Genomic DNA, 27,864 nt, shown 5'->3' with positions numbered 1-27,864 from the left:
TCTCAGCACAAAGGTTTAATTTCAAGGGGACACTGCTCTTTCACCACAGTTGATTGCACTTGCAGCTACAAGCCTGGCACACCCAGCTGGGATTAATGAGAAACTGGAATGGATCAGAGAGCACCAGGGGAAGTTCCTCTCTCAGACCTCTCCTGATAAACCTGGTACCTTCAGGATTCCAGGCAGATCCTGGAAGAGTTCTCCCCTCATGGCACTTGACCTTTCAGTGAGATGGGCTTCTCAAAAACAAAAAAAAAAACTGACAAAAAATAAAGCTGGAAGCATCTATTAGGGCGGGTCTCAAAATCACAGAGATTGAAGTTTCTTTGCATCCTCTCCAGACATCCAGGAATTCCAAGGAAAACTGCATTTTAAGAAACATGTTCAGAGGCGTCACAGTGCTCCAGGTTGTAGTTCTGCACTGACTCAGGCAGGAGAGCCCCTCCAAACACTGCCCCAGGCAGAGGAACTCCGAGAGTGGCACTTCTGGCAGCATCTCCCTCCTGGAGAGCCCCAGAAAGGAGAAATCCAGTGGGTCTGCAGCAAGGTCAGACCTGATTTTAACATTCACACCTTTGCATCTCAGCAGCAGGTCTCCATTCTACATGGCAGAACCAAAGGAGTATTTTAAACAGAGCTCACAGCTTTTCTGCTGTACCTCAGAAGTCTTTTAGGAGATGACACACTGGGGCATATGGGTTTTTTCCTCATCTAAATTTTTGTATAGAACCTCTTGGTCTATGAACATACACTGCTTTCCCTTTCTATAACGTTGCATTTGAATTTGCTGAGCTTCTGATAGATATTTAGGTAGTCAGACTTGCAATTTTGAGGTAGGGAAACACTAGAAATATCTGCTTTGCAGGTCAGGGTGCTCCTTCAAATGATGCATTTTGCCCCAAGCCATACAGGACATCTACAGAAAAGCTCGAAATTCGAGTCAGGAGTCCTAAATTCACTCCTTTAATCACACATCCACCCTTGAGGCACTTCATTCAGGTGTCTCCAGTAGGACTTGCTGTATTGGAATTACATTAATTTCTCTGTTAGTAGTGCTCCAATGTGCTGCTCACTGCATTTTGCATAGGAATGCAGCGCTGCCCTTCCTAGGCTGTCAAAGAGAATATTTCATTACAAAAATAAATAATGTCTAGCTGCTTCTGGCACCTCAGTCCAAGCATATTTATCACTTTTGGCTGATCAGTGCCTGATTCAATGTCCCTAAAGCACAATGGGTTTATTCCCAGATGAATTCAAAATGCATTTAATCAGGTCTCTGCTAAATGTGCTCCCAAATTTCACATCTCATGAGCACAACAGCACTGTCTCTTAGAGCATTATTCCACTTCACTGTGCAGGTTGATACAATGGATTTTCCCCTGCATGGATTATGTCAGTGAATGTATGTTTGTACAAGCAGGCTCTAGTTTGAGTTCTAGATTTAGTTCATCCCTAATGTGCTGCTGCCTACATGTGTGGCAATCTGGGATTAACACTAAAAATATATTTATATTTTAACAGAAATGAACCAAAAAAAAAAAAAAATCAGAATGACAATTTCACATGTGAGTTCAGTGACAGAAAGGATCTTCCACTACTTAAACTCCCAGCTCTGCTGCCTGAGCCTTCCTGTCCAGCCTCCCCAGGGGAAGTACAACAGCTTTTTGGGCCCAGAAAGAGAAGTCCTGGGTGGCCTTTAGCAAAGAAAGCATTGCTTCATGGTTTGCTCCTTCCCCAGTGTGTGCTGGAACAGCTTCATCATGGGATGGAAAGTGAAGAAAGAGAAGGAAGCGTCCATTAAGTGTCCATATCTTTTAGTTCTTCAAAGTAATTCTGAAGTTCCCCATTCAAAAAGCTGAACTGAAAGCAGTGGCAGTTCCTCTGCAGAGAGGGCACAAAGTGTGCTTGGGATGGGATGTGCTGCCTCTCCACTGACACAGCCCACAGACACTTAAGAACCAAAAATCACATCTTAAAACTATGAGTAGATTTAACAATTGAACTCTAAAGAATTAAACATCATAGAAACATTTCACACTTTCTGTTTTTTTCTTTCCAAGGGTCCATAGTCCACTCACTCAATCCTGTGCAAAGGTCATGTTACTATGGATATGACCTGCAAGAAATGTGTTGCCTCAGAGCAGCACAAGTCACATGAACAGGCTGAAAGCCAAGACTGGCTGATTTACAGTCCTGTAGGATTTTCATGCTTGTGCTGGGTTCACTGCAGAGCAGTCCTTGTGCCAGCCTATGTTCGTCCTTTAAAAGTGTTCATGCAGGTGTAGCTCCCAGAAAACTTGTGGATTTCTTCAAGTGCTGCCTGGGGGAGAATGCTGGTGTGGAAGCAGAAAGAAAAGGAGCAGATGAGACAAACCCCTCAATCTGTTCTAAGGAGAGATATGTAAATATGCATTTATGGACATAAATACACAAATGTTCAAAAACCAGCTAGTGAGAGACACAGACAAAAACTGGCATCGGTTTCCTGCTGTGGGGAGGCTTACAGGGAGAAATTTCCATCTAGTCACTCTTTCTCTACAGAAATATTTATCCAAAAAAGTCCGTAAAAACTGTACCTTGGAAGAAACCATTATGTTTGATTCCCTCTAAATACTATACTCTGATATATACAGGTTTAATCTGAATTCTCTGGTTAACCTGGCTGTGCAAGGCATGTGGCCTCCTTATCCTGAGGTATGCATAGAGACCTGATTTCCTGACAGCTACTGTAATGAGAAATAATCTATTAATTCTTACAATAAAATGGAAAAGCCCTTTTTCTTGTTGACAGAATTTCTGGGAACTTTTACTCCAAATTTTACATTCAGAGCAAAGCATTTATTGTGAATTATTTTTTCTTGTTTGAAATGCAATACTGAAATTATTTTCCACAGAAGTCTTATTGCCTTATTTCAGTTCCTGACTGCAGCAGCTTTTCCAAAGGCTTTAGTACAAACTGTCATGGAAACACAGTGGTGAATGTCCTTTCTCTGTGGTTCTTCCAGGATATGAAATTAGGATTTTTTTTCCTTAGGGACCTTAAAATTTCAGTCCTGATCATACACAAAAATATTGATTTAATAGTTTCACTGATGTAACACAGGCAATGCTCTCTAAATGCAGGTGGGATTTCCAGGCCTTATGGTTCAGAAATCCTGCACAATAAAAAGCCTGGAGTCCAAGAAATTACTTAATAAATCCCAATCAGTTAGCTGTGTAAGTTAATTATGATGAAATTCCCTAGACAAAAATCCAGTTTACACTTCAAGAATCCAAATTTTGGTAACAAAACTGGTTTCATCAGGGGTTATACAAAGAGAAACCATCTCCAAAGGGAATTTCATATAGTGTCTCCCTTTTGCTTCCAGGACTTTCCTTCAAGGGAAGAGATGAGAGAGCAGTCCCAGCCAGCCTGAGCTTTGCCTCAGCGCACAGACACAGAGCCAGCCCTCCCTGCAGGGCCAGGCTGCTGCTGGGCAGAGGAAATACTCACCTTTTTAGGATAACGAGAACGTGCATCGTCCATGGAAGGAGCAGGAAGGCTTGATTCATCTGAACAGCTTCCACCGTCCTCCTCGCCACTGTCTCTGGCTTCAGGGGAGGAAAAAGGCTAGGGAACCTGAATAAAGAAAAGAAAATAATTACAGGTGAGCCAAGCTCCTTCTTTAAGGTGTCCAAGTCCTGTTACTCTAAGTTGTTGCTGGTAACTGGCCTTCAAACATGCCCAGGACAGGCTGTGTCTCTGAATTCCAGTTCCAGGCAAAAAGCCCAAAAGAGAGCCCAGTTCCAACTAGAACTACTGGGTTAGCTAAACAGTTAAGAATGTACATGGTGGTGCCCTTAGGGAGAAGTGGCTGAGAGTAATCAGAGCCCTGATTCAGGGCTTTTCTTAATTTGAATGCAAACCAATACCAAATGCTGTCTTTTCAGTGATGGTGTTTTTCCTTCTACTCTCTTTTCCTCTTTGCTTGATTCAAATTCTTGACAGGTGAAAGACAAATATTTTCATCCATTGCTTTTAATACCAAACATAAGGCTTTTCCCAGCTCCTGCAATAGCTTGACACTGCAGATTTTCTTGACTAAGAGAGCACAGTCTTTATTAAAGGTTATTTTACCCATTGTAAAAGATTAATTTGGACAGCCATTACTTGTTCTCTTGGACAGGGGTAAAAAGGAGGTACTGATAGTCTCACTTCAGTAAGTAGCTGTCACTCCTTTCAGTGGGAAAGGATTAAGTATTCTAGTGAATAAAGAAGGAACTTGTACTGCTAATTCTCAAGTAATTTACAGACTGGTCCTTTTGCATGACCTCGATTGCAGATAGCTTCCCCTCCCTCTCTGGTATGGCTTGAACACATGCAGGGAAAAACAGCTTCCAGTTCTCTCAGCAGCAGCCAATGTCTCCCCCAGCTCAGGGTGGTGCAGGAATATCCCAGCACACCGAGGGAACCAGTCTGATGAGTCCCAGGTGGCCTGAAGTGACCCTCTGTTCCCAGGCAGCCAAATGAGACATCAAATTCTCTTAACGAAACGAAGCATTAATTAGGAGTGTATTCTGATGATTCATTTAAAATGAGATGCTTTATTCTAGCTGCCCCGGACTGACCTGATTCTCATGCCCTGGAACATCTCTGTGCTGGTGTGGAAGGGCAGGACTGTGGTGGCATTCACTCCAGGACAGTCCAGCAGCCCCAGGGTCAGGCTCTCCATGAAAGCAAAGGATGAGGCTTTGGAGGTGCAATAGTCAATGGCACCAGGGATGGCTGACAAGGCCAGGACAGAGTTCAGGCAAACAATGTGCCCATTCTGGAGCTCCAGCATCCTAGGCAGGAATGCTTTGGTGGTCTGAAGAATAAGAGAGTTAAAAGAAAAAAAAAAATTTGCTTAGCAGTGATACAACAAAAACAGCACCGACTGAAAAAAATAGGGTGACACAGACACAACAAGCCCAAGTGTTCCTGTTCATTATGTGATGAAAGGAGGGGAGAGGACCTTGTTGTTTTGTCATTTTCTGAGATTCTAAGTGGGCAAAGTTTGTGTAGAAACACAAGAAAAGTCTTTCCCAGCACATAAATAAGCAGTACTCCCCAGATAAAGGCCATGAACAGAGTGCCTTCTAGGCTTAAGAACTTTTACAGGATAAAGTGTTCAACTAAGTGATGAAATCACAAGCAGCTCTTTTTCATTTCTATTGTCTGATTCAAAATGGACTGAGTTTCACAGCTCCCTTCCCTGTAGTCCCACACTCCTCTGATGTTCCCTTCTCATCACCATACAGGAAACTCCTCTGTAAGCTCAGACTTTGACAAAGACATCAAATGTTTTACTGGAAATCACAGAATGGGAATAAAGAGCATCAAATACTGAGCACTACTGAAAAAATTATGTTCATTTTTGACCTCTCTCCTCCAGCCTTTGCCCCTTACATAGTTTTTTCTCTCTTGTTTTCAAGACAAACTGGTTTTACCAAGCATCTGACTGTCATCTGTCACTCTACATGGGACACAAGAGCTTCTCTCACCCAGAACTGTCCCAGGGTGTTGATGTGCTGGGATTTGAGCAGTGCATCGTCGTCGCTGTCCATCAGGCTCTTCCCATGAACCACAGCAGCATTGTTCACCAGGATGGTGATGTCACCCACCTGCAAAAAAAACCTTGTCACAAATGGTATCTCTCCTCACAAACCAGCCATTTCCATTAGAGCTGAACAGCCATTATTGCCCAAATTTCAAATAACGATTGCCCAAATTGTTATTTTCATTGTGTTTGACATTCTTGCCTATGAGCCTGGTAATCCTTCAGATCACCTCATATAGGTAGCTGGACTTTGTACAATCTTATCTGCATGGTCACCCTTCTTTTTCCCCAATATATTTTTCTCTCATCAAATACTGAATCACAGAACCACAGAATTGTTAAGGTTGGAAAAGACCTTTGAGATCATCAATGCAGCTCCACCACCGTGTTCAGCACTAACCCACGTCCCCAGGTGCCACAACCACATGGTTTTTGAACACTTCCAGGGATGGTGCCTCCACTACTGCCCTGGGCAGCTGATTCTGATGCTTAACAACCTTTTCCATGAAAACATTTTCAGTAATACCTAATCTAAAACCTCCCTTGGTGCAACTTGAAGCCATTTCCTCTCATCCTGTGCCTGCTCCCCGTGAGCAGAGCCGGACCCCGCTGGTGGCACCCTCCTGTCAGGGAGCTGTGCAGAGCCAGAAGGTCCCTCCTGAGTCTCCTTTTGTTCAGAGTGATGCCCCCAGCCCCTTCAGCCCCTGCCAGCAGCGTTGTCCCAGACCTTCTCCCTCACGGCCTTGGCTTGCCGATAGACTTCCTCGCGGTTCCCCACGTCGCAGATGAAGTAGTGGCACTCTGTCCCCATCATCCTGATCTCCTCCGTGGTCTCCTTCAGGCATTTCTCAGTCCGACCCCACAGGATGATCTGCAGCAAGAAACTTTTGTTAGTCAAACTGCTTCTGTTTCGTATCTAAAATAATTAAAACATGCTTCTGACTTCAGCAGCTTGATGGGAATCTTTGATGTGCTTTCACTGTTGTTTTGCTTCATTTAAGAAAAGCAATGACTTTCTGTTACATGGGGAGTATCAAGTGGGACCTGTGTTCCACTGCTGGTCCTCTGTTTACAGATTCTTTACAAGCAACACAAGCTAAAACAAAAACTCAGACCTTAAGCCTAATGTGACCGGTATATGGAATGTTTGGAAATTTTTCTGCATCATGTCACTTCAAATCTCTGTTTTTGCTATACACACATATAGAATGACAAATTTATCCTAAAACCACAGACCTTCCTGAGTATCTGGTGTGTTCTCTACCTCTTGTTTTACATGTGGAGGTAAAATCTGCTCTGCAGTAAAATGTGTTTTTTCAGCCTAGTTATTATTTGCCATGCCAATTGCAGGCTGGTGTCTCAGGTGCATTTCAAACCAGTGTTCATCCTACAACAGACTTCTAAAGTGAGAAATTTCAAGCATAAGCAGCATTTCACTTGCCACTGCCTTTAAACACAATAAAAATTAAACATTGCTTTTTGTACAAAGAGAATTCTGAATATTTATAGAACAAACATTCAAATAATGGAGCATGGATCTGATTTACAATGAGACATAACCAGCCAGCCCTGTCTGCATTTCTACACTATCAGTGAGATCAGAAATAGAAATAACTTGAAAAGTCACCAGGTTCATTAACTTTCATCATGGGGCTTTGTCCAGTGCAATTCTTTCTACTGAGGCAAAAACATCAATTTTGAGATGGGGCTTCCACCACTGTCCTTCAAAACATTAATCTGCAGCTAAACAGATGTAACCACAGTATTTTTTCTGAGCACACAACCTTATTTGCTATTTTTTAAGGCTACAGGAAGGAATATAATTTCATCTCTGTTACTTAAGACGTCTGTGAATTAATAGATCTATGGTTTTTGGGCTTTAACTAAGTCTTCTCAGCACTTATCATGTTATAAATGGTGAATCACTGTTGCTCTGAAAAAAAAATAAGTTACTGAATGGAGCATGTTACTGCAATCAGCTGACTGTTCTGTGACTCTAAGAGCAAGATCCAAAAGAGAGAGAAGAAATGGTTGCTACATTGAAAATGCAAAATTAAGGTGCAATTTCCAAGCACGTGTGATCCAGGATTATAGCTCCTTCTCACACTACTGTGTACTGAGTCTCTATGAATCCAGTATATTGATTTTTTTAATGGTTAAAAATAAGCACACTTACACGTCAAAGATTAAAGAATCTCTGCGTTTTCTGAAAGTTGGAAGAACAGAATGAAAAAGGTCTGAATTGCATCACTCCTTAGATCACTGCTCAATCCCTGCAATTAACTTAATAACAGCAATATAAACATAAAAAAAAATATGCGTGCAGTATTCTTACCCCACAGCAAATCCCTGACAGGGAGCTTTAACATGCTTATTTTTAAGGACCAGCTAAGCTTATCTCATAACTGGTACTAAAACTAATCTCTGGCAGGGTCAAAGAGCTCTTTAGTATGCCCGAGCAAGGCTAAAATGCAGAAGTACCCAAATCCTCAACCACTTCCTAAACAAGTTACATTTACAATTAATCCCATTTCCATGTCCTTGGCACATCTGTGAACACAAACACACCCAGACTGATAAGATTTATATCCTGGAATTCTCCAGAGCACTAGCAAATCTGGTTAACTAGAAACTTCAGAGTGTGCATAAATACGCCAGAGCCATTTCATGGGAAATCTTATCTCAGGGGAAGTAATTTTCAAGGAAAAAGCTGTGATCACACTTAAAAACTATAAGAAAGCATATGGCTGAAATTGCAGCTTGTGCACTGGCCTGGCTTCTAAAGTCTCAGCCTATCACCCTTGGCCATCAGGGCTTGGCATCTCCTCAAAGCTTGTAAAACTGATGGCTATTTACTCACTTCTGATCCCAGGGCTAGACCGAGGAATATTTTTCATGTGTACACTGCAGACTTGAAGGGAAATCAGGACCATGTGAGAAATTTCACAAGCTCTCAGGAAGTATTTACAAAATACTGTTCAGCTGTGAGCAATGCACACTTGCTCTCCCTTCCACAACCCACATGGCAAGGGGGAGGAAAAACCTCTGTGGAAAGGGGAGGAAAAAAAAACCACCACAAAATATCAACTGCAAACATGGAGTTTGATGCCCACAGAGTTTTGCATCCGGGTGAACTTCACCCTCTTTGCAGGGTTGGATTAGTCAATGTGCACACTAAAAAATGATGTGACTTGCCGAAGAGTGATGGAAGGTGGGACAGGAAGAGGAGAGAAAGAGAAATAAGGTGTCAGACAAGGAGAGTGTAAGGCAGGAAACTGTGCTCACACATCTAATACTCCAGCACTTCACACTGCTATCGCTAAATAAAAAGTAGATCCCTCACTCTTCACTTCAATCTGTTTCAAACATCCATACAGCCTCCTATTCCCAGGAGCTACCACTGATGCATTGAATGTCAGCAAATGTACATGGAAGAACAGTTAAGCAAAGGATAACCTGTCAAAGGAACATCTGTCTGTGATACAACTCTTGCATATACAATTTTTTTATGCCCCAACAGTTTCATTGAGACCTTTAATATCCTACAGGCAAGTCTTGCAAGGTGACCCCGTTAAAATCGGGGCCATCTGGGGAAGACAGAATTTGCTGTTTATCCTGATGACAACATTAATTTCAACACTGACTTCTTTCCATGAGGAGATTTCGTGTCTTTGATACTGTCCACACTCAGGTGAAGGCTTAAGCCTGTGTAAGAGAAAGGCAGTAAATAAAAGACCATTCTTTTGTGAGAGGTCCCTGATGACCCAGTGGGAAGTGAGGGCTCCTGCCATCATTTCTGCTACTTTTTACAGATGGATAAAACTCAGAACTCAATACAATGTGCTTTTGGTCCAAATTCAAGCTTGACTGCTCCTATGAGATCATATGAGACTTTAAATTTCTCTCTTACATCTGGCCAGACTGAATTGGCACAGGCTTCCCCCCAGCCTCCAAGGACATCAGATCTTACAGCGAGACAAGTCTGGAGTTGCTGCATTTGTCTCACAGTTGAGGCTTCTGTTGCTGCTGAACATCTTTGGGAAGGGCTTGCTTTATAGTCTTTCTGCATAGGCAACACAGGAGTTTTCTGATGTTTCTGAGGTTTTCTAGGTCCTGAGATTTGCAACAAACTCCTCAGTTCTCTGAACAAACCCTGCTGCTCCCTGTGGCCTGATGAGCCACTGTGGGCCTGGGGCTGTTTGCTGCTGAGCTCACCCAAACACTTGGCTCTTCACTTCCCTTGGGATGCAGCCCTTGGCATAAAGGAATATTATTCTCTGCTCAGTACACACCAAGAAAGGCATCACTTCACCCTGCCCCAGCTGGGGTTCGAGGGCTCTGCATTCATGAGGAGTCCAGACCTGTGGTTTGGGAAATGGTCTGTTTTATTAGGAAGCACAATTTTTCAAATATAGACATGGGGCTCAGAGTCTGGTCTGTCTCCTCTTTCCTTTCTAAGTGCAAGGCTAAATTGGCAGTAAGTGTGTCCCAAATGGAAGCTGAGAACGACTCCAACAGACACAGAAGTTCCTGTCTGGACAGAGGAAAATGAGAAGGAATAAGGAGAGGCACTGTGTTCATGATTTTCCAGCCTGTCAGGATGCTGCACAGCCAGCCATTCACCGTAACTTAAGAGGTGGACAGAGGAATATTTAATTTGCATTTTGGATAAATTCTTGGACAGACAGTTTTCCATCCTGGAAAGAATCCAGCCCTTATTTCTTCCCCTTCTTCATCTCTCGTGATCCTACCCTGCCTGCCTGTTCCTGCTGCAGCAGGCAAGTTCTCCTTTCACAGAGTTACTGACCAGAGAAGTGGCGAGGGCAGGTGCCAGGGAGGTGGGTAATCCTGCTCCAAGGCTTGCTGCCCACGCTTGCCTCGGTGTGACCCCAGGAGGCAGGTGGAATGGGAAAGCCACCCCTGACACTCCAGGCTGCTGGAGGCAGCAGGGCAGGATCCCACCCCTGGGCACAGGGAAAAAGAGATTTATGATGACGGAGGAACTCTACGTGCCCTCCTCCCCTTGATGAACTTCAAAGTAGGCAAGGGCTGTGACATCACACTTGGTGCAGATTTTCCCAGGATTTATTAATGGATTTTTTGCAAAACAAACCTTATCTGTTGATCTGGAGTCACAGAACTCCTTATCTGACCTTAGGAAAATCCTTTCAGCTGGAGGGGCAGGCACTGTGTCCTCTGCTCCCAGAGGATTAATTCTGGATCCTTTAACTCCGGATTTAATCTGCTAATGAGCCTGTCCCGAGGTCGCAGGGGAGTCAGAGGGAAGGGTTTTGCTGCTGCTGGACTAAGGCAAGGCTGAATAACACAGACCTGCACTGGCTTCTGCCAAAAGCCCCAGTCCTGCCTGCAGGGCCAAAGCCTGACTTTCACCATAACACAAGAAGAGTTATGACCACTGCAAAATCAGATAAAGCCACTAATTTATATAAACTGCTCTAGACTGAAGCCGCTATCAACCACAATATAAACATGTGATCAATGCTTCTAGAGACTGAAGGATATTACTAGTGCAGGACACAAGGTTAGAGCTAACTTAACATCATTTACAAGGCTTGTTAACTTGTTCAGTCCGATTTTACTGCTAGCACAATTAAAGAACAGCAGCCAAGGAATGCTGCCCTTTTACATCATCAATTATTTTGGCACCGTATCTTCAGCAAACCTGCTGTGCTAGAATTTCTGCCTCCAGTGAGCTGGAGCAGTACTGGGAAGGTGTCCTACCACAATTGCCACTATTGGGTTGTGTTTGAGTCAAGAATTATTCACTCGTGCTCTTTTACAGCACAAGGTGGGTTGTGATTAGCAGATACAACTTCCATTCTGAAAGCTTCTCCATTTTACGATTCACTAAGCAATTCCCTGATACAATCTGAAGACACTGAAATATTAAAGTGTTGCAGAGAGACACAAATGCCCTTCCTCCCTGATCTCATTATTGCTGCCTCCCCAAACCAAGCACAGCAGAGATAGGAAGTAGTTGGTAGGTCAACACATTTCATTCCCCCTTTCAACCTCCTTCCTAGTCCAGGGGAACAAAAGTTGCTCTGTGTGAGCTGGTATCTGTAATTGCACAGACCTTTGTTCAAACACAGAAAGCCTTTCTGCTCCCAACACTCCGAGTTCCTGCATACTTTTAGGAAGTACAAAGTGTAGATAATCCACTGAAGTATGCCAGCCTTATCCCCCCTATATTCACAACTGCCTGGTGGTACTAACCCACAGCCTGTCCTCCGAAAAAAAAATGCATTCCAGTGTGTCCCATAATCCTGGCAGAGTTTTGCATATCGTGAGAAAGGGAATCTAAATCCCACAGCCTCAAAAGCTCCACGTCCTTTGCCTGTCAATGGCAGAAGAGTTTTCTCCTCCACCCCTTCCCCTCTCTTGGCCCCAGGCAAAGGCAGACAAGTTCTTTCAGGATTCTCCATGGGAGAGGCAGCTAAAGGCTGATTACTGGAACAGGGAAAGGTGTGGCCCTGCGGTGTGAAAAGCCAATCTTTGCTTTAGAAAGGGAAAAAAAAAAAAAAAAAAAGAACCTTGTGATGCCTGAAGTAGGTCAAAATACTTAACCCAGCCCCTTAGTGACACTTCTGCAAAGGTAAGCAAACAAAGCAGGCCGGTGGAGAATTCCTCTCAGTTCCCACAGCGAATATCAAAGCTGCAAAGGAGAAGGTATGAGAAAAGGTATGAGAAAGTTGCATGTTAATGTGGAGAATCAAGAGAGTAAGTTGTATCTATTTTTACATGCAACTTTTTCAGGATTACTATTTTGCAGTTGTAAAGCCTGTAAGAATTGAATTTAAATTTAATCCTGCCACCCTGGTAAACACAAACCACAGACTTTATAATAAACTGGTTTAAGTCCAGGAGTAACATATAGTAATGAGATTAAAAATTAGGGCTAAAGAGACTTCAGAAGGCGACAAAAGGAGCGAATTCCAATCCTTTTAGTGTGGAGTCAGAACTTTTATTAGTTTGTATGTTGACTTAGCACTCAATGGGATTAACATTATTCACCTAAACAACAGTCAATTCCAGATGTACCTCAGCCATCCCTTTTTCCCTCTTAAAGAAACCAAACAGCACCTAAAATAAAAATATCACAGAGAAGTATATCAACACCTGCCTGCTGTTCAACAGAGGCCTTCCTTGGAGAGAAAACGTGTGATTTTCTGTGTGCACAACAGGCATTTAGAGAAGGGAAGGGAACAAATGCCCACTGTTCTCACAGTCAGGACTATGTAAGGACAGGTGGCCCCATGCTGAATTTTTTTGCAAGTGTTTTTTTTCCAATTTCTTTCGTCTGCAGCAGAAGTGGGAGTGCAGACTGGCCTGGGAGCAGCTCTGCTGGGAGCAGAGGAGGAAGGGCAAGGGTGAGGGTTGTTTGCAAGGAGAGGTCAGGCAGGAGTCAGCCTTTACAATTCCATTAACGCCGGGGCAGGGTCAATCCGAGTGCACAGCACAAAATGCACCAAGTGGCCACAAGCTGTCACCCACCCTGCAAGGTCCCTGGGAAGCATCTGGGGGGCAAAAAAAGGACAGATTTGTAAGGGTGGATGTCTTGCCACTTGTGAGAACCGCTGATGCAGGGATGCAAAGCAGAATTATCCTGCAAATCCAAGCCAGAAATATCCCGCAGGAAGATTTCTCTGGCTGCAGAGGAGGGAGAAGTGGCGAATCTGGGGGTGGGGAGAGGGGTTAGAAAAGTTCTGTATTTGAGGTAAGGCTTTGGAGACATCCACCAATAGAAATATAATACTCCACCCTGCAAAAATAACTAGTGTGCTGCTGCCGCCTCCGTTTGCTTGGCACGGCATCCCTATAATCCAGGTTCCTATAAAAACGTCCACAGAGATCTCAGGAAATTGTGGGGAGGGTAAATATGCAGGTGCAGAAAGCCCTTTTGTCCTGCGAGATGAAGGGATAGAAAGTCAGCAAATAACATTTCAAAGGGGAAAAAGAAATTACTATGATGGTCTGACGGGATATTTCAGCATCACTGAAGTTTAGTTGTGTGCACGTTTTTCTTCCAAAATGCTGCATTATTATTTTTACTTACTGCATATCGCTCTGTGGGTAAAGAACCTGTGGCAGGTTAAATGTTCATGTTAGAGAGTTAGACATTTACTACAATGCAAAGTTATGTCTACACTGAACAATAACTGTTCCTGGAAAATCCAAAAGTTAGATTACAAGGTAATGTTAGGAGAAAGACATATGGAATTAAAAAGTGGTTCCTATACAGTATTATCTCACCTGACCATCTGTGGGCAAAACTGCCCACAAATTGCCTCTTCAATCAACAATTAACTGAAAAGTCTTAACCAACAAAATGGAAAAACCTGACAATATAAATGAATGCAAAAGAAGAATTAAACAGCTACAAACTGGGTGCCAGTCGAAGTGGATTCTTCTGTAGAGTTTGCCTTTCTGTTTCTGAGATGAATTCTGGAGCAGAGCAGCCTAACCTTGAAATGCTGGGAGGTTTTAGCTTCCAGTGTAGAGGGCTGGCCACTGCATCCCCCCAGGGACAGCACTGACTCCTACACAGACCCTGCATGGCTTATAAAAGCATTAGTTATGCTGCATTACCAGTTTAAAGAATTGTCAGCTTTAATTCAGAACACCTTCAGTTTTGCTCCAAACTAAATCATGTTGAGCAATTCACCAGCACTTCACTTATTTTGGGGAATATATAAAAAAAATTCTCTACGAGCTCTATAAAAATAAAAAATATAGATTTATCAATTTGATGCTATACTCAAAACATCACTGAAAAGAAAAACTAGGGAAGGGTTTGAATTTGTTAAGCTGGGAGAAGGTTTGCAACAAAAATAGCCATAGAAACCTAAGGGTGAATAATGTTCCCAATGCTGTCATTATAAACTGCCCTCCAGAAAGGGCTAAAATATACTCCAGATCATCCATGTGCATAATAGGATGCAGCTCTTGACTGAAAAAATAACTTCTCCCATGAGGTTACTGGAGAAGTATTGGAGTTAAAATAGCCCGCCTTAAATTTGTGTATAAACTGAACACCAGCAACTGCTCCAGACAAGCTCCCCTGCAAGCCTTTCTCTGCCTCCAGAAAAACTGAACTGCTACCATTTTCAAACCATATAAAAGCTGTCAAAAGGTGCCTTTCTTGTAAGAATTTTAGTTGAAGAAATAAAGGACACTGCTTAGAAGAAAGCTTCAATATTGAAATGCTTAACTGGTTGCCTGTCTTTTAATGTGCTTTTCAAAATGTTATTTTTTAATGGTGGCTGTTGCTATGCAACAGAGCAGAATCTCTAAAATCTATTCATGAGTTGTACAAATGGCAGTTTTCAGGACATATTTAACTCTCTCAGTCTATTAAATCAAAGAAGGAGGATGGGAATCAGAGGACTTTAAGCTTTCAGAGCACAATTCCCCTCCAGGGATACATCATGGATCTTCCACTGATTATACAATTTTTTTCAATACATTGTTAAGATGAAGTAGCTACCTTGCTTTCAAAAAATGTGAAAAACAGCACAATTCTGGTTAAATAAAATTGTATCTAAGTGTAAAAACAGAAGTTCATTACTTTTACCCAGAAATGATCAAAGCAATTCAAGTTCAGTTTCTGACACAATGGTAGTTATTTAAACAAGAGGTTTAAATAAAAATCCAGCTTTAGCATACTCCTAACTTACATCTGCCTGGCAGTGACCATCTTTTGGATGTGACTGCATGCTTTTCAGGCCACTGCAATGCAAAATGAAGTTAATTCACTTCCATGTGAACATAAAATCAATTATCACAGAACGAGGCAAACCTGCCTTTCCAATTAAATAAACTATATGAAGTAAGCTGGTCAGTAACTGAGATTTAGCTGAGGGGCAGAAATAGAATACTGAGGCACAATAATTCTCAGCATGTTCCAAGGTAGGCACAGGCACAGCTCTTTGCCTGAAGGGTTCCCTCCCTGCCAGCAGCTTCAGAGCATTGGGGATCTGGAAACTGCTCCAAGAAAGTGTGTGAAATGTAGCCCTAAAAAAACAGGCCTATTTTTGGTTGACTCACATTCACTTTTTGCTTCCACTGAAACATAAGTGACAAACCCAACCCAAGTAATGGCCTGAAGGACAGCAATCCCCATGTGCAGCAGTGATGGATTGTCAGTGCTGGATTTGCACTTAGAAACCTGGATTCTGAAACAAATAACGCTACTTGGCCTGAATCTGAGACTCAAATGCAAACCAGAAGTGTTTTAACTGTTTTTATTTATTCTAGTGGCTAAAGAAGCCATTCTAACTTCATCCCAAATATATCAACTCCCTTTGAGATGGATCTTTTTTCAGTCTATAACCAGCATTCTGATTATTTAGTGCATTTACAATTTCAACAACAACCTGAAAACGCGCAGTTTATAATTTTATATAATTTATTTTATAAACATAATTTATTTTCAGTGGTTAAGAATTTTCTATCTCTTATTGTCCCTTTCAAGTCAGTGAGGAAGAAAAACTAAAATCCCTCTATAAATGTGAGATGCTCTTCTAAATTTGTGGTTTTGCAGAAATGCTGGACTATGATGGGACAGTGTCAGTGGTCAAAGGCATCAGGAAGGCTCAGTGAGAGCTGTAAACAAGTGCAGTGATGTCAGGAGGAGCTGGCTGACCCACTGCTGAACTCTGGCTCTGAAGGACACACAAAGTGCCAGATCCCTTTCCCACACATGTGTGCACACACACCCCTTTCATCAGGAAAGGTGTCGCACAACAATCTGCCACAGTTGCACGTCATCATCCAGGGAAATAAACCCTGGAACCCCTTTTGATGGCTAAAGGCTTTGCTTTTGAAGAGACAAACCTACTTCCATAAGCACATGGAATATAAACACAGCAGGAGCAGTGGTCTCTAAGGGGCCTGGATTACAACCCAGCAGCAGAAAGCTGCAGCATTGCACAACCAGCACATCCCAAACCCAAAATCAAACAGCTCAGTTCAGTGAGGCAGGACTCCTGCATTTCCCAAGGGCCTTGGAAATATTCTGACATAATTCCTGACAGCTCACTGTGGCCAGAGCCAGCCCTGAGCTGTTACCATTTGGGAAAGAAGCACTTGTACCAGCTGGATGCCTTTAATATCCCACTTGGAAGCATGACCTTGTCCCCTTAAGGCTGGGTTTGTCCTCACTGGGAAGTTTTTAGGAGTTGGGTACAGGGAATTTGAGGTTGTAGTCAACATCAAACCAAGCTGCTGAAAGGGGATGTCAGGATTTTCCATTCCCTCTCCACCAAGCGCTGATCAGAGACAAGCTGTCTCTGTTTACTGCCAGCAAGGAGACTGAAATGACAGATGGAAGACAAACACCAATTTAATCTTCATGTAGGAAATATCTGACTGCCCACTGTTATTGCTGATCCATTCTGTTGAAGAGCATGGAAAGACAAACTGCTCAGTGTCTTTACAGCAACACTCTTCACTCCCATAATTTAGGCTTGGTATATTTGAGATTTTTCTTGAGGTCCAGTAAAAAGATTACCCAAGAATTTCTGCTTTCAGGTAAAATGGTGCAAGTTCATCAGCTCTTCAGACACAAAGAAAATCTTCGGTGTACCTGGTGATTCAAAGGGCAAATAGAACAAACCCCAGTTATAAGCATGACATAAAAGATGATGGTTTTTTGAGTGGTGACTTCTGTCTTCTAAATGTAGGCCTGGCCATGAAGGAGGCATTTGCTCCTTAGTGAAGATTCTAAGAAACACTGAAGTAAGATCTTCAGTGGCTGAAGTATGACTTTCTGATACAGGCCAGCACTCACAGAAGTTCAGACAGCAGGATTCTAGTCCAGGACTTACTGGGAAAGAGCACCTTCCAAAATGACAGAATACCCATGGATACACCTGGGAAAATGACTGAGTGAAAACTCCATTTGCACCAATTCTTCTTGGCTCTTTCACTGAGATAATGGAAGAAATGTATTATTAGCCAAGTCACACCAACTGCTACCCCATCTTTATACAGACCCTTTCAATCTGTAGCTAAAACTGTCATACTACAGGATAATCACAGACATAGTCTTTCCAGGCATTGTTTTTATACACCTCAAAATATGTATAATTTTATGTTGGTTAAGTGTACTCAGAGGTACAACTGTCACTGGTTACTCACTGAGAGCCACATTTACCTCACAGACACACACTTAAAGCAAAACTGATTCAGCAGAGCTGCTTTCAAACAGGATTTTATTGCCATAAATGGGGCACTGACACATTTGCTCAGGCAGTGTAAGACAACAGAAATCCCTATGCTAACCAAAATAAACAAGCTCTGCAGCACTGCAGTCAGTAAATTGTAATTAAGAAGGTGGCAACATCAGGGTGGCTGTCCACAAAATCCCACTGTAATTATGCATAGTTTATGGCTAAACTAATGGGATGAACAATTTAAATTAATTACAAACTCTGCCAAGGTACCCATCTATTCCCAAGTCTATTAATTAGAATCAATTTAATCCCCACTGGGATAAAGGTCAAACAACATGTATTTGACCCTTTTCTCCTGGCGTCAGTGTTATCAGCCAGTGGATCTGGCAGTGCCTGGGTCTGACTTTTCCACTCTTCAGGATGTTGACAGGATGCTTTGAAGAACAGAGTCTGGGCCTAGCTAAAAAAAAATCTCTAATAATTTCTGCTTTATATTCCTGGTTTAAAAATGCCAGGGTTTGTTCTCTCTCAGTGGTCAGCTATGAGGCTGTTGTTCTCTGTCTTGAAGAGATTTTCTTTTCATTCTCCCTTTCCTGCAGAAAACCTTGAAGCAGCAATTCTGTTTAGATTTGTGCCTTCAGTTTGGGACAGGAATCAAAGTGAAAGTGAACACTTAACACTAACCAGCATTTGTTAGTGGATTTTAAAACAAATACTCAAACTCAAATACTCAATAATCATTAGCTGACATTTTCAAACTGCTCAGAGGGAAAGATACCAAATTTCTAGACCCTTGGTCCAATTTTATGAGAAGGCAATCAAGAGAACTGTTATCTTTTTTCTTCTCCCCATCACTCTTGCAGAATTAAATAACTGGCTGCTTCTGTGAACTTCATTATTATCATCTATTTGTCCTAATTATTCAATTTTTTGGGTTTTTTTTTTCTTTTTCTTTTTTTTTTTTTAATTGCCTTGATGCTTTCATTCCTCTCAGGTTACTGTCAGGCCAAGTTCCTGGTATTTGCTCTGGCAGTTTGATGTAAAACCAGGACTTTTGAACGTTGCTGATCTCTTTGAGAAATGGAATTCAGAGTGTATTTAGAGTTTTCTAAGTTCCTCCTTTGTAATTTTACTATCCACGGCATAGTATCACTCTAATAAAGCAGGTTTCCACAGCAGCCTTAAGAATAATAAAATCTTTGATTCCTTAAAAATGTTTTAGTCAAATGCTTAGGACTGTATGCATGGATTATGGCCACTCTTAAAGCAAACTGCTGTGCCTGGCTAATTAAATCAGACATTAGCTCAACAGCATGTTTGATTTTTTTATAATGCAGTAAAACCTACCTACAGTGCTTCAGATGGAAACAGTTCTACAAGTCTGAAATTTTTCCAGCCTGTGCCAGAGCCATGACATAAATGCAACATAAATACTCAGCAGCACTTTTACAAGTCACTGTAGGTGATGAAACTACGCAAATAAAATAGGGATGAATCACTTCAGATAAGTGGCGTGAAACATCATGGCCCAAAACCTTCCTGTCAGCCCCGAAGTTCAGAAAATCCTCCTTTTTCCTTCTGTGGTACAAATGAGACTGAGAATCATGGAATCAGACTATGGCTGAGGCTTTGGATGTCCTCTGGTCCAACCCCCTGCCCAAGATCCATCACCTCATCTGCTGCTTCCACCAGGTCAGCTCATTTTGAATTTCACTGCCTCCTCCTCCAGCTTTTCACTTTCAAGATATTCACTTTCACTTTACCCATACTCCCTTCACCTTTCATTTAGCATTAGGTCTACTGCAGCCTTTACCTCCCAGCAGTAATTTTTAAAACAACCTGTCTGGTTTTTACCACACTTTCTGCACCTCTCTAAACAGCCTTCAAAACTCTTTACTGCTACTTTTCAAAACTTCCATTGCTATGATGCCTCTTCCAAAACTTTAAACTGGCTCAACAAGTGGTGCTGCAGTCTCTGGCTTTCATCAGCAGAGAGTTCTGTGTTGGCACTCATTGTTGCCTTTTGGTTTTTATCTCCACTGTCACATTTATTTATTTTATCCCTGCCAGCCCTGAGGTCAGCATCATCTTTTGCTGTTGTTCTTACAGAGCACATTTAGCATCTTTATGCTAAACAGTCTTTGGTGTGAAGTCAGTTTTTGAGGCACTGCAATGACATTAATATATAACCTCATCTTTAAAACTTTAAGATTTTTTTTTACAGCATTGGCACAATCCTTGTATTTAGTGGGAAGCCTCATATAACTGCCTTGGTGCCAGACCTTCAGCATGTTAAAAAGTGCTGGATCTTGATGTGCCAACACAGCATGGTCTCAATTGGGACAATATTTTCTCATTACATCACTGCATCTTGATGGGAGATGACAAGACTAACTCTGCAAGTACCACTTCTTGTTAACATTATTGATTCTCCTCACAACATACCCAGCAACAAAAGACAGGTATGTTCCAAATTATAAGTTAAAACAGCTCCAGTCCAAGCTGCTGCACAGACACCAGAGATCTGAGAGCTGATAAATTCTGGTGGTGCCTGCCAGGCAGAGACACTTATTCAGCATGTTATTGCAACTGCTGGCCTTGGCACCAGCACCCAGCACAGGCTCCATGCCATGGCAGCCTGGGACTCCAAACAAGGGCACTTCTGCCCATCCTTGAATCCAATCAACAAAGCAGGGAGCTGCCAACAGGAAGCCATTAAATAAAGCTGCAGTCAGGATGGACTCTTTGGAGAAATAAAGCCTTTCTGGAGACCATGAAGCCACCCAGTCAGATCTATGCTCTCACCATTTACCAAAAATTTCAATTTAATGTATTATTTCGGATGACATAGAAAACCATTCACTCCTCAGCTCCTCTCGTGTACTTCTGGTTGCTGATAAGTTGTGACATGCTCTATTATATTAGTTCACTGTAAGATTAACTGCTTAAATGTAAGGAAGATTAAAGTAACCATCATTTAACATCTCCCTGAAGCTGCTGCATTCCTATGGTGGTTTCTTTCCAACCACACACGCAACAGCAGAGATTAATCACTTACAACCTCATATTTGCACTACAGGTAAATACTCTCATTACACTGAAATATCTACAGCATAGAAAATGTGCACTTTCCTTTTAGATTACATTATCCTTTTCACACAATGTCAGATTGCCTTTTCCAAATGGTCACTCATTTTTTTTGCATTTCAGAAAGACTGCAAGAAATCCATTAGACACATGGGCTGTGTGTCATTGTGGTACCACCACAGGGCAGGAAAAGCATTCAGAATGGGAACAGATGCTCACCTGGCAACAGTTTCTTAGCCCTGAAATCGAAATATATATATAAAAATTTTACACTGAGTCTTTTAAAACCAGGCCACCTTAAATGTAGTGCACCACGCTGGAATATTGCACTGGGTAATGTACATCAGAACTGTGTCCATTTCTTTTATGAACCTAATTTTAAATGCTTTCTGATTTCATTACGTTAACAAGATGCCTGTTAAAAACAAGTACATGGCGATTAATCAGATTCTGAGGAAAATCAAGTCCTCTCAGGTCTGAAAGCAAGTCGTTTTAAACCAGCTCTTTTCCTTCTATCAGGGCTAATATTCTCTGGGGTGGCCAGATCAGGCCTAGTCATGTTCAGAGCTGAGGAGGAATGAATGTGTCAGAAATCAGTTATTACTTGCAGAACAAAAGTGTCTCCTTGACAACTGGCCCAGCACATGGGATTTGAAAGCTGACAGAAGCTGAAGGGCTTCCTAGGGTTCCTGCAGGGATCTCATGCTTTCCCATTTGTACAGTACAAAAGAAAAGGTTCTGGGTTTGGAACACATCTGGATGAAGTCTGGGGCATATTCCCATTCCAGTGCACCAGGAATTTGATGCCAGGCAAGAGACACTCTCCAATGCAGTTCAGTGAGACTCTTCTACAGGCTCTGAAAGTGCAACCAGAGATGAATGCTTGAGAGTGACTGATATTTTAAGACATTTGGAATAAGAACTCTTACTGAATCCATGGGAGACACTCATAGCTTTTGTCCTGCCCCTCAAAAAAAGTCACAGCTCTGAAACAGCAGCAGTGGCTGTTCTTCTTCTGCCCTCACTTCTGGAGATTTGTTTTAATTTAATATCCAGCTCTAGTCACAGTGCAGTTAATCCTTGATCATACAGCATTAGTATGTGTTATAAAGAAACTTTTAGAAGGTATATACTAATTCATATAAATCAGGACAATAATATATGGGCCATTCACTTAAGAGTTGGACTCGATAATCCTTGTGAGGTCTCTTCCAACTCAGAGTAGTCTGTGAAATCTGTGAACTAATATCTTAATGTGATTCATAAAGACCAAAGTGAAATATTCATACACCTACAGATGCAATTTGTGTGGGAGGAGCATGCCATTGATAAACTCATCTCAAAACTTGCCAAATTTTCCATTACTGGGAATACACGGCTAAATTCTAAGACCTGATACCATTTTCTTTACATAACCTCTCACCAATACTCTCAGCCTAAACACAAAATAGCCTCAAATCTTAATCAGCTAAACCCCTCCAGTTATACAAGGCTTTCAAGCACTTGTAATTCCTCTGAGGTTTTCAGTTCTGTTGGAGAGACACTGAGGGAAACTCCAGGTTCCAGCAGCAGTGTGGGCTTGCACAGTTCTCATCCATCCCTTCCTTGGTGCTACTTCCTCCCTCAACTTCTTCCCATCCCAACTATCACTGAACTGAAAGGGGACAGCACAACCAAACAACAAGAAATCTTCCAAAATGTAGACACTGAGGTCTGACTTTGAAAAATGCTGTGAAAATACCGATGGAAAGAACAGTTGAGATTTCAGGGCTGTTGGGTTTTTCTGGAAAGGCCCTTGAAACTCTTCCAAAGTAACTGTCAGATAAACAAGAATGCTAAATTACATACTAGAGCTGGGGAATCTGTTTCAGTCCTATTATTAACATCTTTTTCAGTTACTTTTATTAGGTTTTGTTGACATTTAACAATGCAGAATGCCTAAGAACCAAGCATCCCTTTCCTGGTCAGTCATACCTCAAATTAGATAATCTGTGAACAAACTAAATTAAAATGACAAGGAAAATTTTTAGAGATCAAAGTTTTCTAAAAGAAAACCTAACAAAGATCAAGACATACAAAAGACATAGGAATCAAAACTTCTTCACTAGAGACTATCAAAACCAGGACTGAAAACTTCCTGGCAAAGGCACTATACTGAAACTTGTGTAGGAAAAGCAAATGGCTTTAAAGAAACCAGGCACAGTTTCCCACTCTACTGAGCAGTGAATGAACCCATTCAGCCCCTACACCCCCTGACTGCTCACATCTGCTGAGGGCTGTTCTCCAACACAAGAAATACTGTTCAAAGGGGCCAGTCTTTCCAATATTAACTGGATTATACAGTGCAGTCTTTGCAAAACACTGTTAGGCTTTGGAAGTGGATTTTTATTTCATAGGCATTAAATCATAAACTCATAAAAGTCTCTCCTTCTCCCATTTCATTAACACAGCCATTCTCTGCCATTTTGGCTCACCAGAGTAGCAACAGCTCTGAGCCTTGACAGAGCTACCAGTGTGTGAGACTGAGGCAGAGGTGATGCTTCACTGACCAAATACTTTTAAGGTACAGTCAAATTCTCAAAGTTAAAGCAAGCAAAAGTGAGAATTTTGAATTTTGCAAGCAGCCAAGAAGGGACTGAAAGCAGGAATTTAATTTCTCCAGCGATTCAGCCACAGCAAAGTAGCTTCTCAGCCGGCACTTATGAATCTGGACACATCTCTGGGAAGTTGGATTACAACACTTGAACACTTCCGGAGAAAAGTCAGTGCTGTTCATCCCTCATAATAACACTAACATGTCCTGGATCATCTGTAACCACTTCATCCCTGCATACAGCTCATTCACATGCTCTTGGCTTTTTCCAGAAGTGCTCCAGGAAGCATTTCAATACACAGCGCCTCCCAGGACTAAGTAGTTCTTGACAACTACTTGAAATTACAAACTGAGTATGGATCCTCTGACCTCCCAGTGCACACTTGAACAGGGATGATCTGATGATTAAAGTCTCTCATTGCCTAAAAATTGCTGGCAGTCTTAATTGAAAAAAAAAATAACATACACTTCTGAAACTGCAAATAGAACTGGCACAGCTTTGTGCCCTTATTGGCTATTTCTTCAGAGGCCAACAACATCTTTGAGAAAAGAAACATTACTTGAGAAGAAATTGTATCCTAGACATTTATCTAAGTCACATTTGAGGCACAATGGCAGAGCAATGGGGGCAAAGAATGGGAATCAGGATGAATTTACAAGATGATGCCCAAGAGACTTCCATTCCAGTGGACTGAGAATTTTCATCTCCATGCTCATCAATCAAGCACAAGACATTGTATGTCCATTTGCATAAACCCTTTTGGGATTTATTTCTTGTCATCTTCACAGCTTCAAATTTTACAGTAGAGAAGTTGCAGATGTGACAACTCATAATCTTGTGAAATACAACATTTGCCACCTTGCTTGAAAACGGCTCCGACACATCTCGCTCGTGAGCAACAAAACCAGCCCCTGAAACTGAGTGCAAGATGAAATCCCATCCAGTCTAATTACCAGAGAAGTTTCACATCCTCACAGTCCCAACTAACTTATCTTTCTGAAGATTCTAATCTCAAAAATATGGTTATATATCGCCGCCTACCTCCAAAACCCCGCCACTATGTGTGTGTGCGCAGGCGCTGGGAGCACTTGGTCAGGACACACTGCACACCCTCCACCAGAGCCTGAACCCTGGCACTGCTGCCAACACCTCCATGGCAGCCTGGGCTTGGCCCCAGAATCCCAGACCTTTGCTGGAAGTCTTTTTCTAAACTTGGAATATGGTGACTACACCATTGGATAATCAGAATGTGTTCTAAGTAATTAATTATGATCAATAATTCAAGTGTTGCATATTACTGTAAGGCAGTTTACAGTGTAAAAAGAGAAAAACAGCCAGCTTTCACAAGCCTTATCAAAAGATTACTTGCTAGACACTCCAAGGCTTTTTCATTTCTTTTTGATTGTCAAAGGCAAAGCGTAAAATTGGAGTGCCAAGCAGAAGGCAGTGCATGGTACATGGTACTCCACAAATTTAGGGTTGAGCACAGAAGCAGGAAAGAAATGAAACCTCACAGCAAAGGGAATGGAAACTACCACACGCAGGTAAAATTGGCATTAAAACTACTAAGGAGATGAAGCCAACTTTGGTGCTCTCACCCCAGGCTGGCAGGCAGTGCCACTACCAGGGGAATCAGAACTTGCTGAGTGCCAAATGTGACTCACTGGACACCATGATATAACTGAAAAGAACACCTAACTCAAATTGAGTCAATGCAAAGACTTAAACACCTTGATGATGCACATGAAAACATCCCAAAAGGCAAAACACCCCAAAGTTCTAACCAATAACTAGCAACACAGAGCATTGCAGAACATCATATGAGACGAGTACAAAGCTTCCCAATAATTATTCTCATGTATTATGTATTCTTTCCTTTTACAATATATAGAGATGTTGCAGATAGGACATACAGACAGAATACAGTCTGTGTGTTTACAGTAATTCCATCCTCAGCTCTCTCTCTAACAGCCCTGTCTCCTTTTGGCCCCTGTCCCCTGGCTCCTCAGGGCCATTGTTCAGCTCCCAGCTCAGCTGCAGCAAAACAGCTCTTCAATGTGCTGTAGAAATGGTAGCATTTTAATGCCAGCGCTCAGCATAGCAACCAGCCGCTCTAAATAAATAAATAATGAAGCGTGGTATTCCAACAGATAATATAAATACACCTTCAGCAAATTTCTTGGATCCAAAGGTCAATCAACTTGTTTGCTCTGACTCCCAGAATGTGTAAATCTCAACATGATGTTTAAACACAAACACAGACAAACATCAAAGTTCAACGCTGACATATTTTACACCTCGGAGTTACACGCCAGAATAGCTCTGTACCACACAGAGAAAACTGTAATGCATGTGTAAGGAAGTGATAAAACCCTATCCTGAACTAAGTCCAATTTTTTTTTTCTTTAAATAACCTCTCATTCTGTATTTTTCCTCTTCTTTCTTCTCTGTTTATTCTCATTCATCCTCTCACACAGAGAACTATTTATGCAGCTGTCTAATTTCACCAGTCCTCCCCTTAATTACCAATAAAAGGGGAGAAGAAACTTTCCATCCTACATCATTTCAGGGATGTGTGTTTCTGTATCCCTGACTGATTCACACATAGGAACACACCTGTGTTTACAAAACCAGGACGTTTCAAGGTAAATCCTGAGCAAGAGAATGGACCCACCAGCTACACTGGCACTTCTGGGCTGCTGTGCAGACCAGCCACTCTCAGCCTCTCTCCTAAAGGAAACGTGCACATAATCCCACATCTTCCACTCAGGCTGTGCTCTTCTTGCCAGGTTCTCATTCATTTCCCCCTTGAACAGCTCTGGGCTGTCCAAAAGTGAAACACAAGGCACTTTAGAAGCACAAAAAATTAATTTCACGACTTAAAACCCAGCAGGGTGAAAGAGAACACTTCTCCCCACTGTGGCAGAGCCACCTGCCCCTCTCCTCAGGGGTGACACCCTGGAAATGACCCTGATAGATGAGGGCTCACTGCCTGTGACCCCCATGCCCACAGTGCCAGGAAGCAGCAATGGAAGTGAGCACGCACAGAACCGCTCAGCTCTCCTTCTCCTGCCACAGCAAACCTGGGCTGAGGCAAAAACCTCTCCTTTGTCAGCACAGGGGGATTCACGAGGGGGATCTGTCCCAGAATCGCCTTTTCACGGATGGATGGGGAAAGGCAGGACGCGGGGAAGGAGGAGAGGACAACTTGCGAGCTGTAACTGATGCCATGAGTCAGTTCTGCAAGAGGAGAGCTTCTCTCACCTTTTCCCAGCGATCCCACCAGAGGTGGGGCAGCAGGTGGGCGCTGCCCCTCCCTCCATCCCCGCTCACCTTCCTGGCTCCTCTCCTGGCGAACTCCCGGGCCAGGTGCCGGCCGATGCCGCGGCCCCCGCCGGTGACCAGCACGTTGTCCCGGGACAGGTCCCGCAGCTTGGGCGGCAGCAGCAGGCACACGGCAGCTTTCACCACCAGGTACACCATCTGCACCGGGAACAGCAGCAGCGCGCCCAGCCACTTCCACATCATCCTCTTCTCCCGGGCAAAGTTCTCTTCCAGAGCTCCACAAAACCACGGCGGCAGGGAAAGAAAAGCAATGCCCTTCATGCACCCCCGGATGGGTGACAAGTCTTCAGCCCCCTTCCAAAACTTGGGGGCAAGAGGTTCTTGGATTGGAAAAATCCTTCCCTCCCCCTTAAAAAAAAATTAAAAGGGGGTAGGAGAAAAGTAGCGCAGAAGACCAAGTCACTCCCCTGGTTCTTGATCCGCGTCCTCTGGGATTGTCACACGCAGGTAAAACAGCTTCCTTGCTTTTTAACTGGAAAGCTTTTTTTTTTTTTTTAATTAAGAGAGAGCAGGAAAAAAAAAAGTAGAATTAAAAGTAATACATCCCTCCGCTGCAAATACCCACATAAAAAATCAGTATCCAAACGAAAGATTTTTATATTTAGAAAAATAAAATAAAGCAGCCTATGTCTCCAAATTTCAGCCTGCAGTGCCTTTCAGGCAGCTCATTTCTATTCTTAGACTCAGGAAATTGCTTAAATAAGATAGAATTGCTAGGACCTTCTTTTTAAGAAAGGCTCTATTCAGGGTGAGGCTGTTGTTTTTGCTTCAGTATCTATAAATATCTGCAGACGTTCTGTCCTGAGCCGGTTGCAGAGGTTGAGCCGGTCCCTGGCTCCCCGTGCCCCCTGTCCCGGTTTTTCCCTCGGTCACAGAGCAGGAACCGCACCGCGCCGTGCCGTGCCGTGCCGTGCCGTGCCCCGCTCCAGCCCCGCCGCTGCCGCCTATTGCCGTCCGTGCCGCCGGGGAGCTTTTATAGCCCATTAATGCTGATTGACAGTCCGAGTGTCGGGGCGATTTCACTTCTGTTCCTGGGAGTGGCTGCGGCTCTGCCCTCCCCCG

General features: G+C 42.7%; 1 protein-coding gene across 1 annotated transcript; it reads right to left on the bottom strand.

The window, feature by feature from the left end:
- On the bottom strand, positions 1-27,864 carry DHRS3 (dehydrogenase/reductase 3). Its single transcript, XM_002194427.7, has 6 exons — positions 26,791-27,864; positions 6,307-6,450; positions 5,524-5,643; positions 4,609-4,847; positions 3,494-3,619; positions 1-2,333 (listed from the first exon to the last, which is right to left on the bottom strand). The coding sequence occupies exons 1-6, from the start codon at positions 27,061-27,063 to the stop codon at positions 2,249-2,251; spliced, it is 987 nt and encodes a 328-aa protein (XP_002194463.4). The 5' UTR covers positions 27,064-27,864; the 3' UTR covers positions 1-2,248.

The sequence above is a fragment of the Taeniopygia guttata genome, chromosome 21 (genome assembly GCF_048771995.1).
Source record: "Taeniopygia guttata chromosome 21, bTaeGut7.mat, whole genome shotgun sequence".
In the NCBI taxonomy this organism is placed as follows: domain Eukaryota; kingdom Metazoa; phylum Chordata; class Aves; order Passeriformes; family Estrildidae; genus Taeniopygia; species Taeniopygia guttata.
The sequence above is the reverse complement of the archived record's forward strand: the minus strand, read 5'-3'. Positions and strand labels throughout refer to the sequence as shown.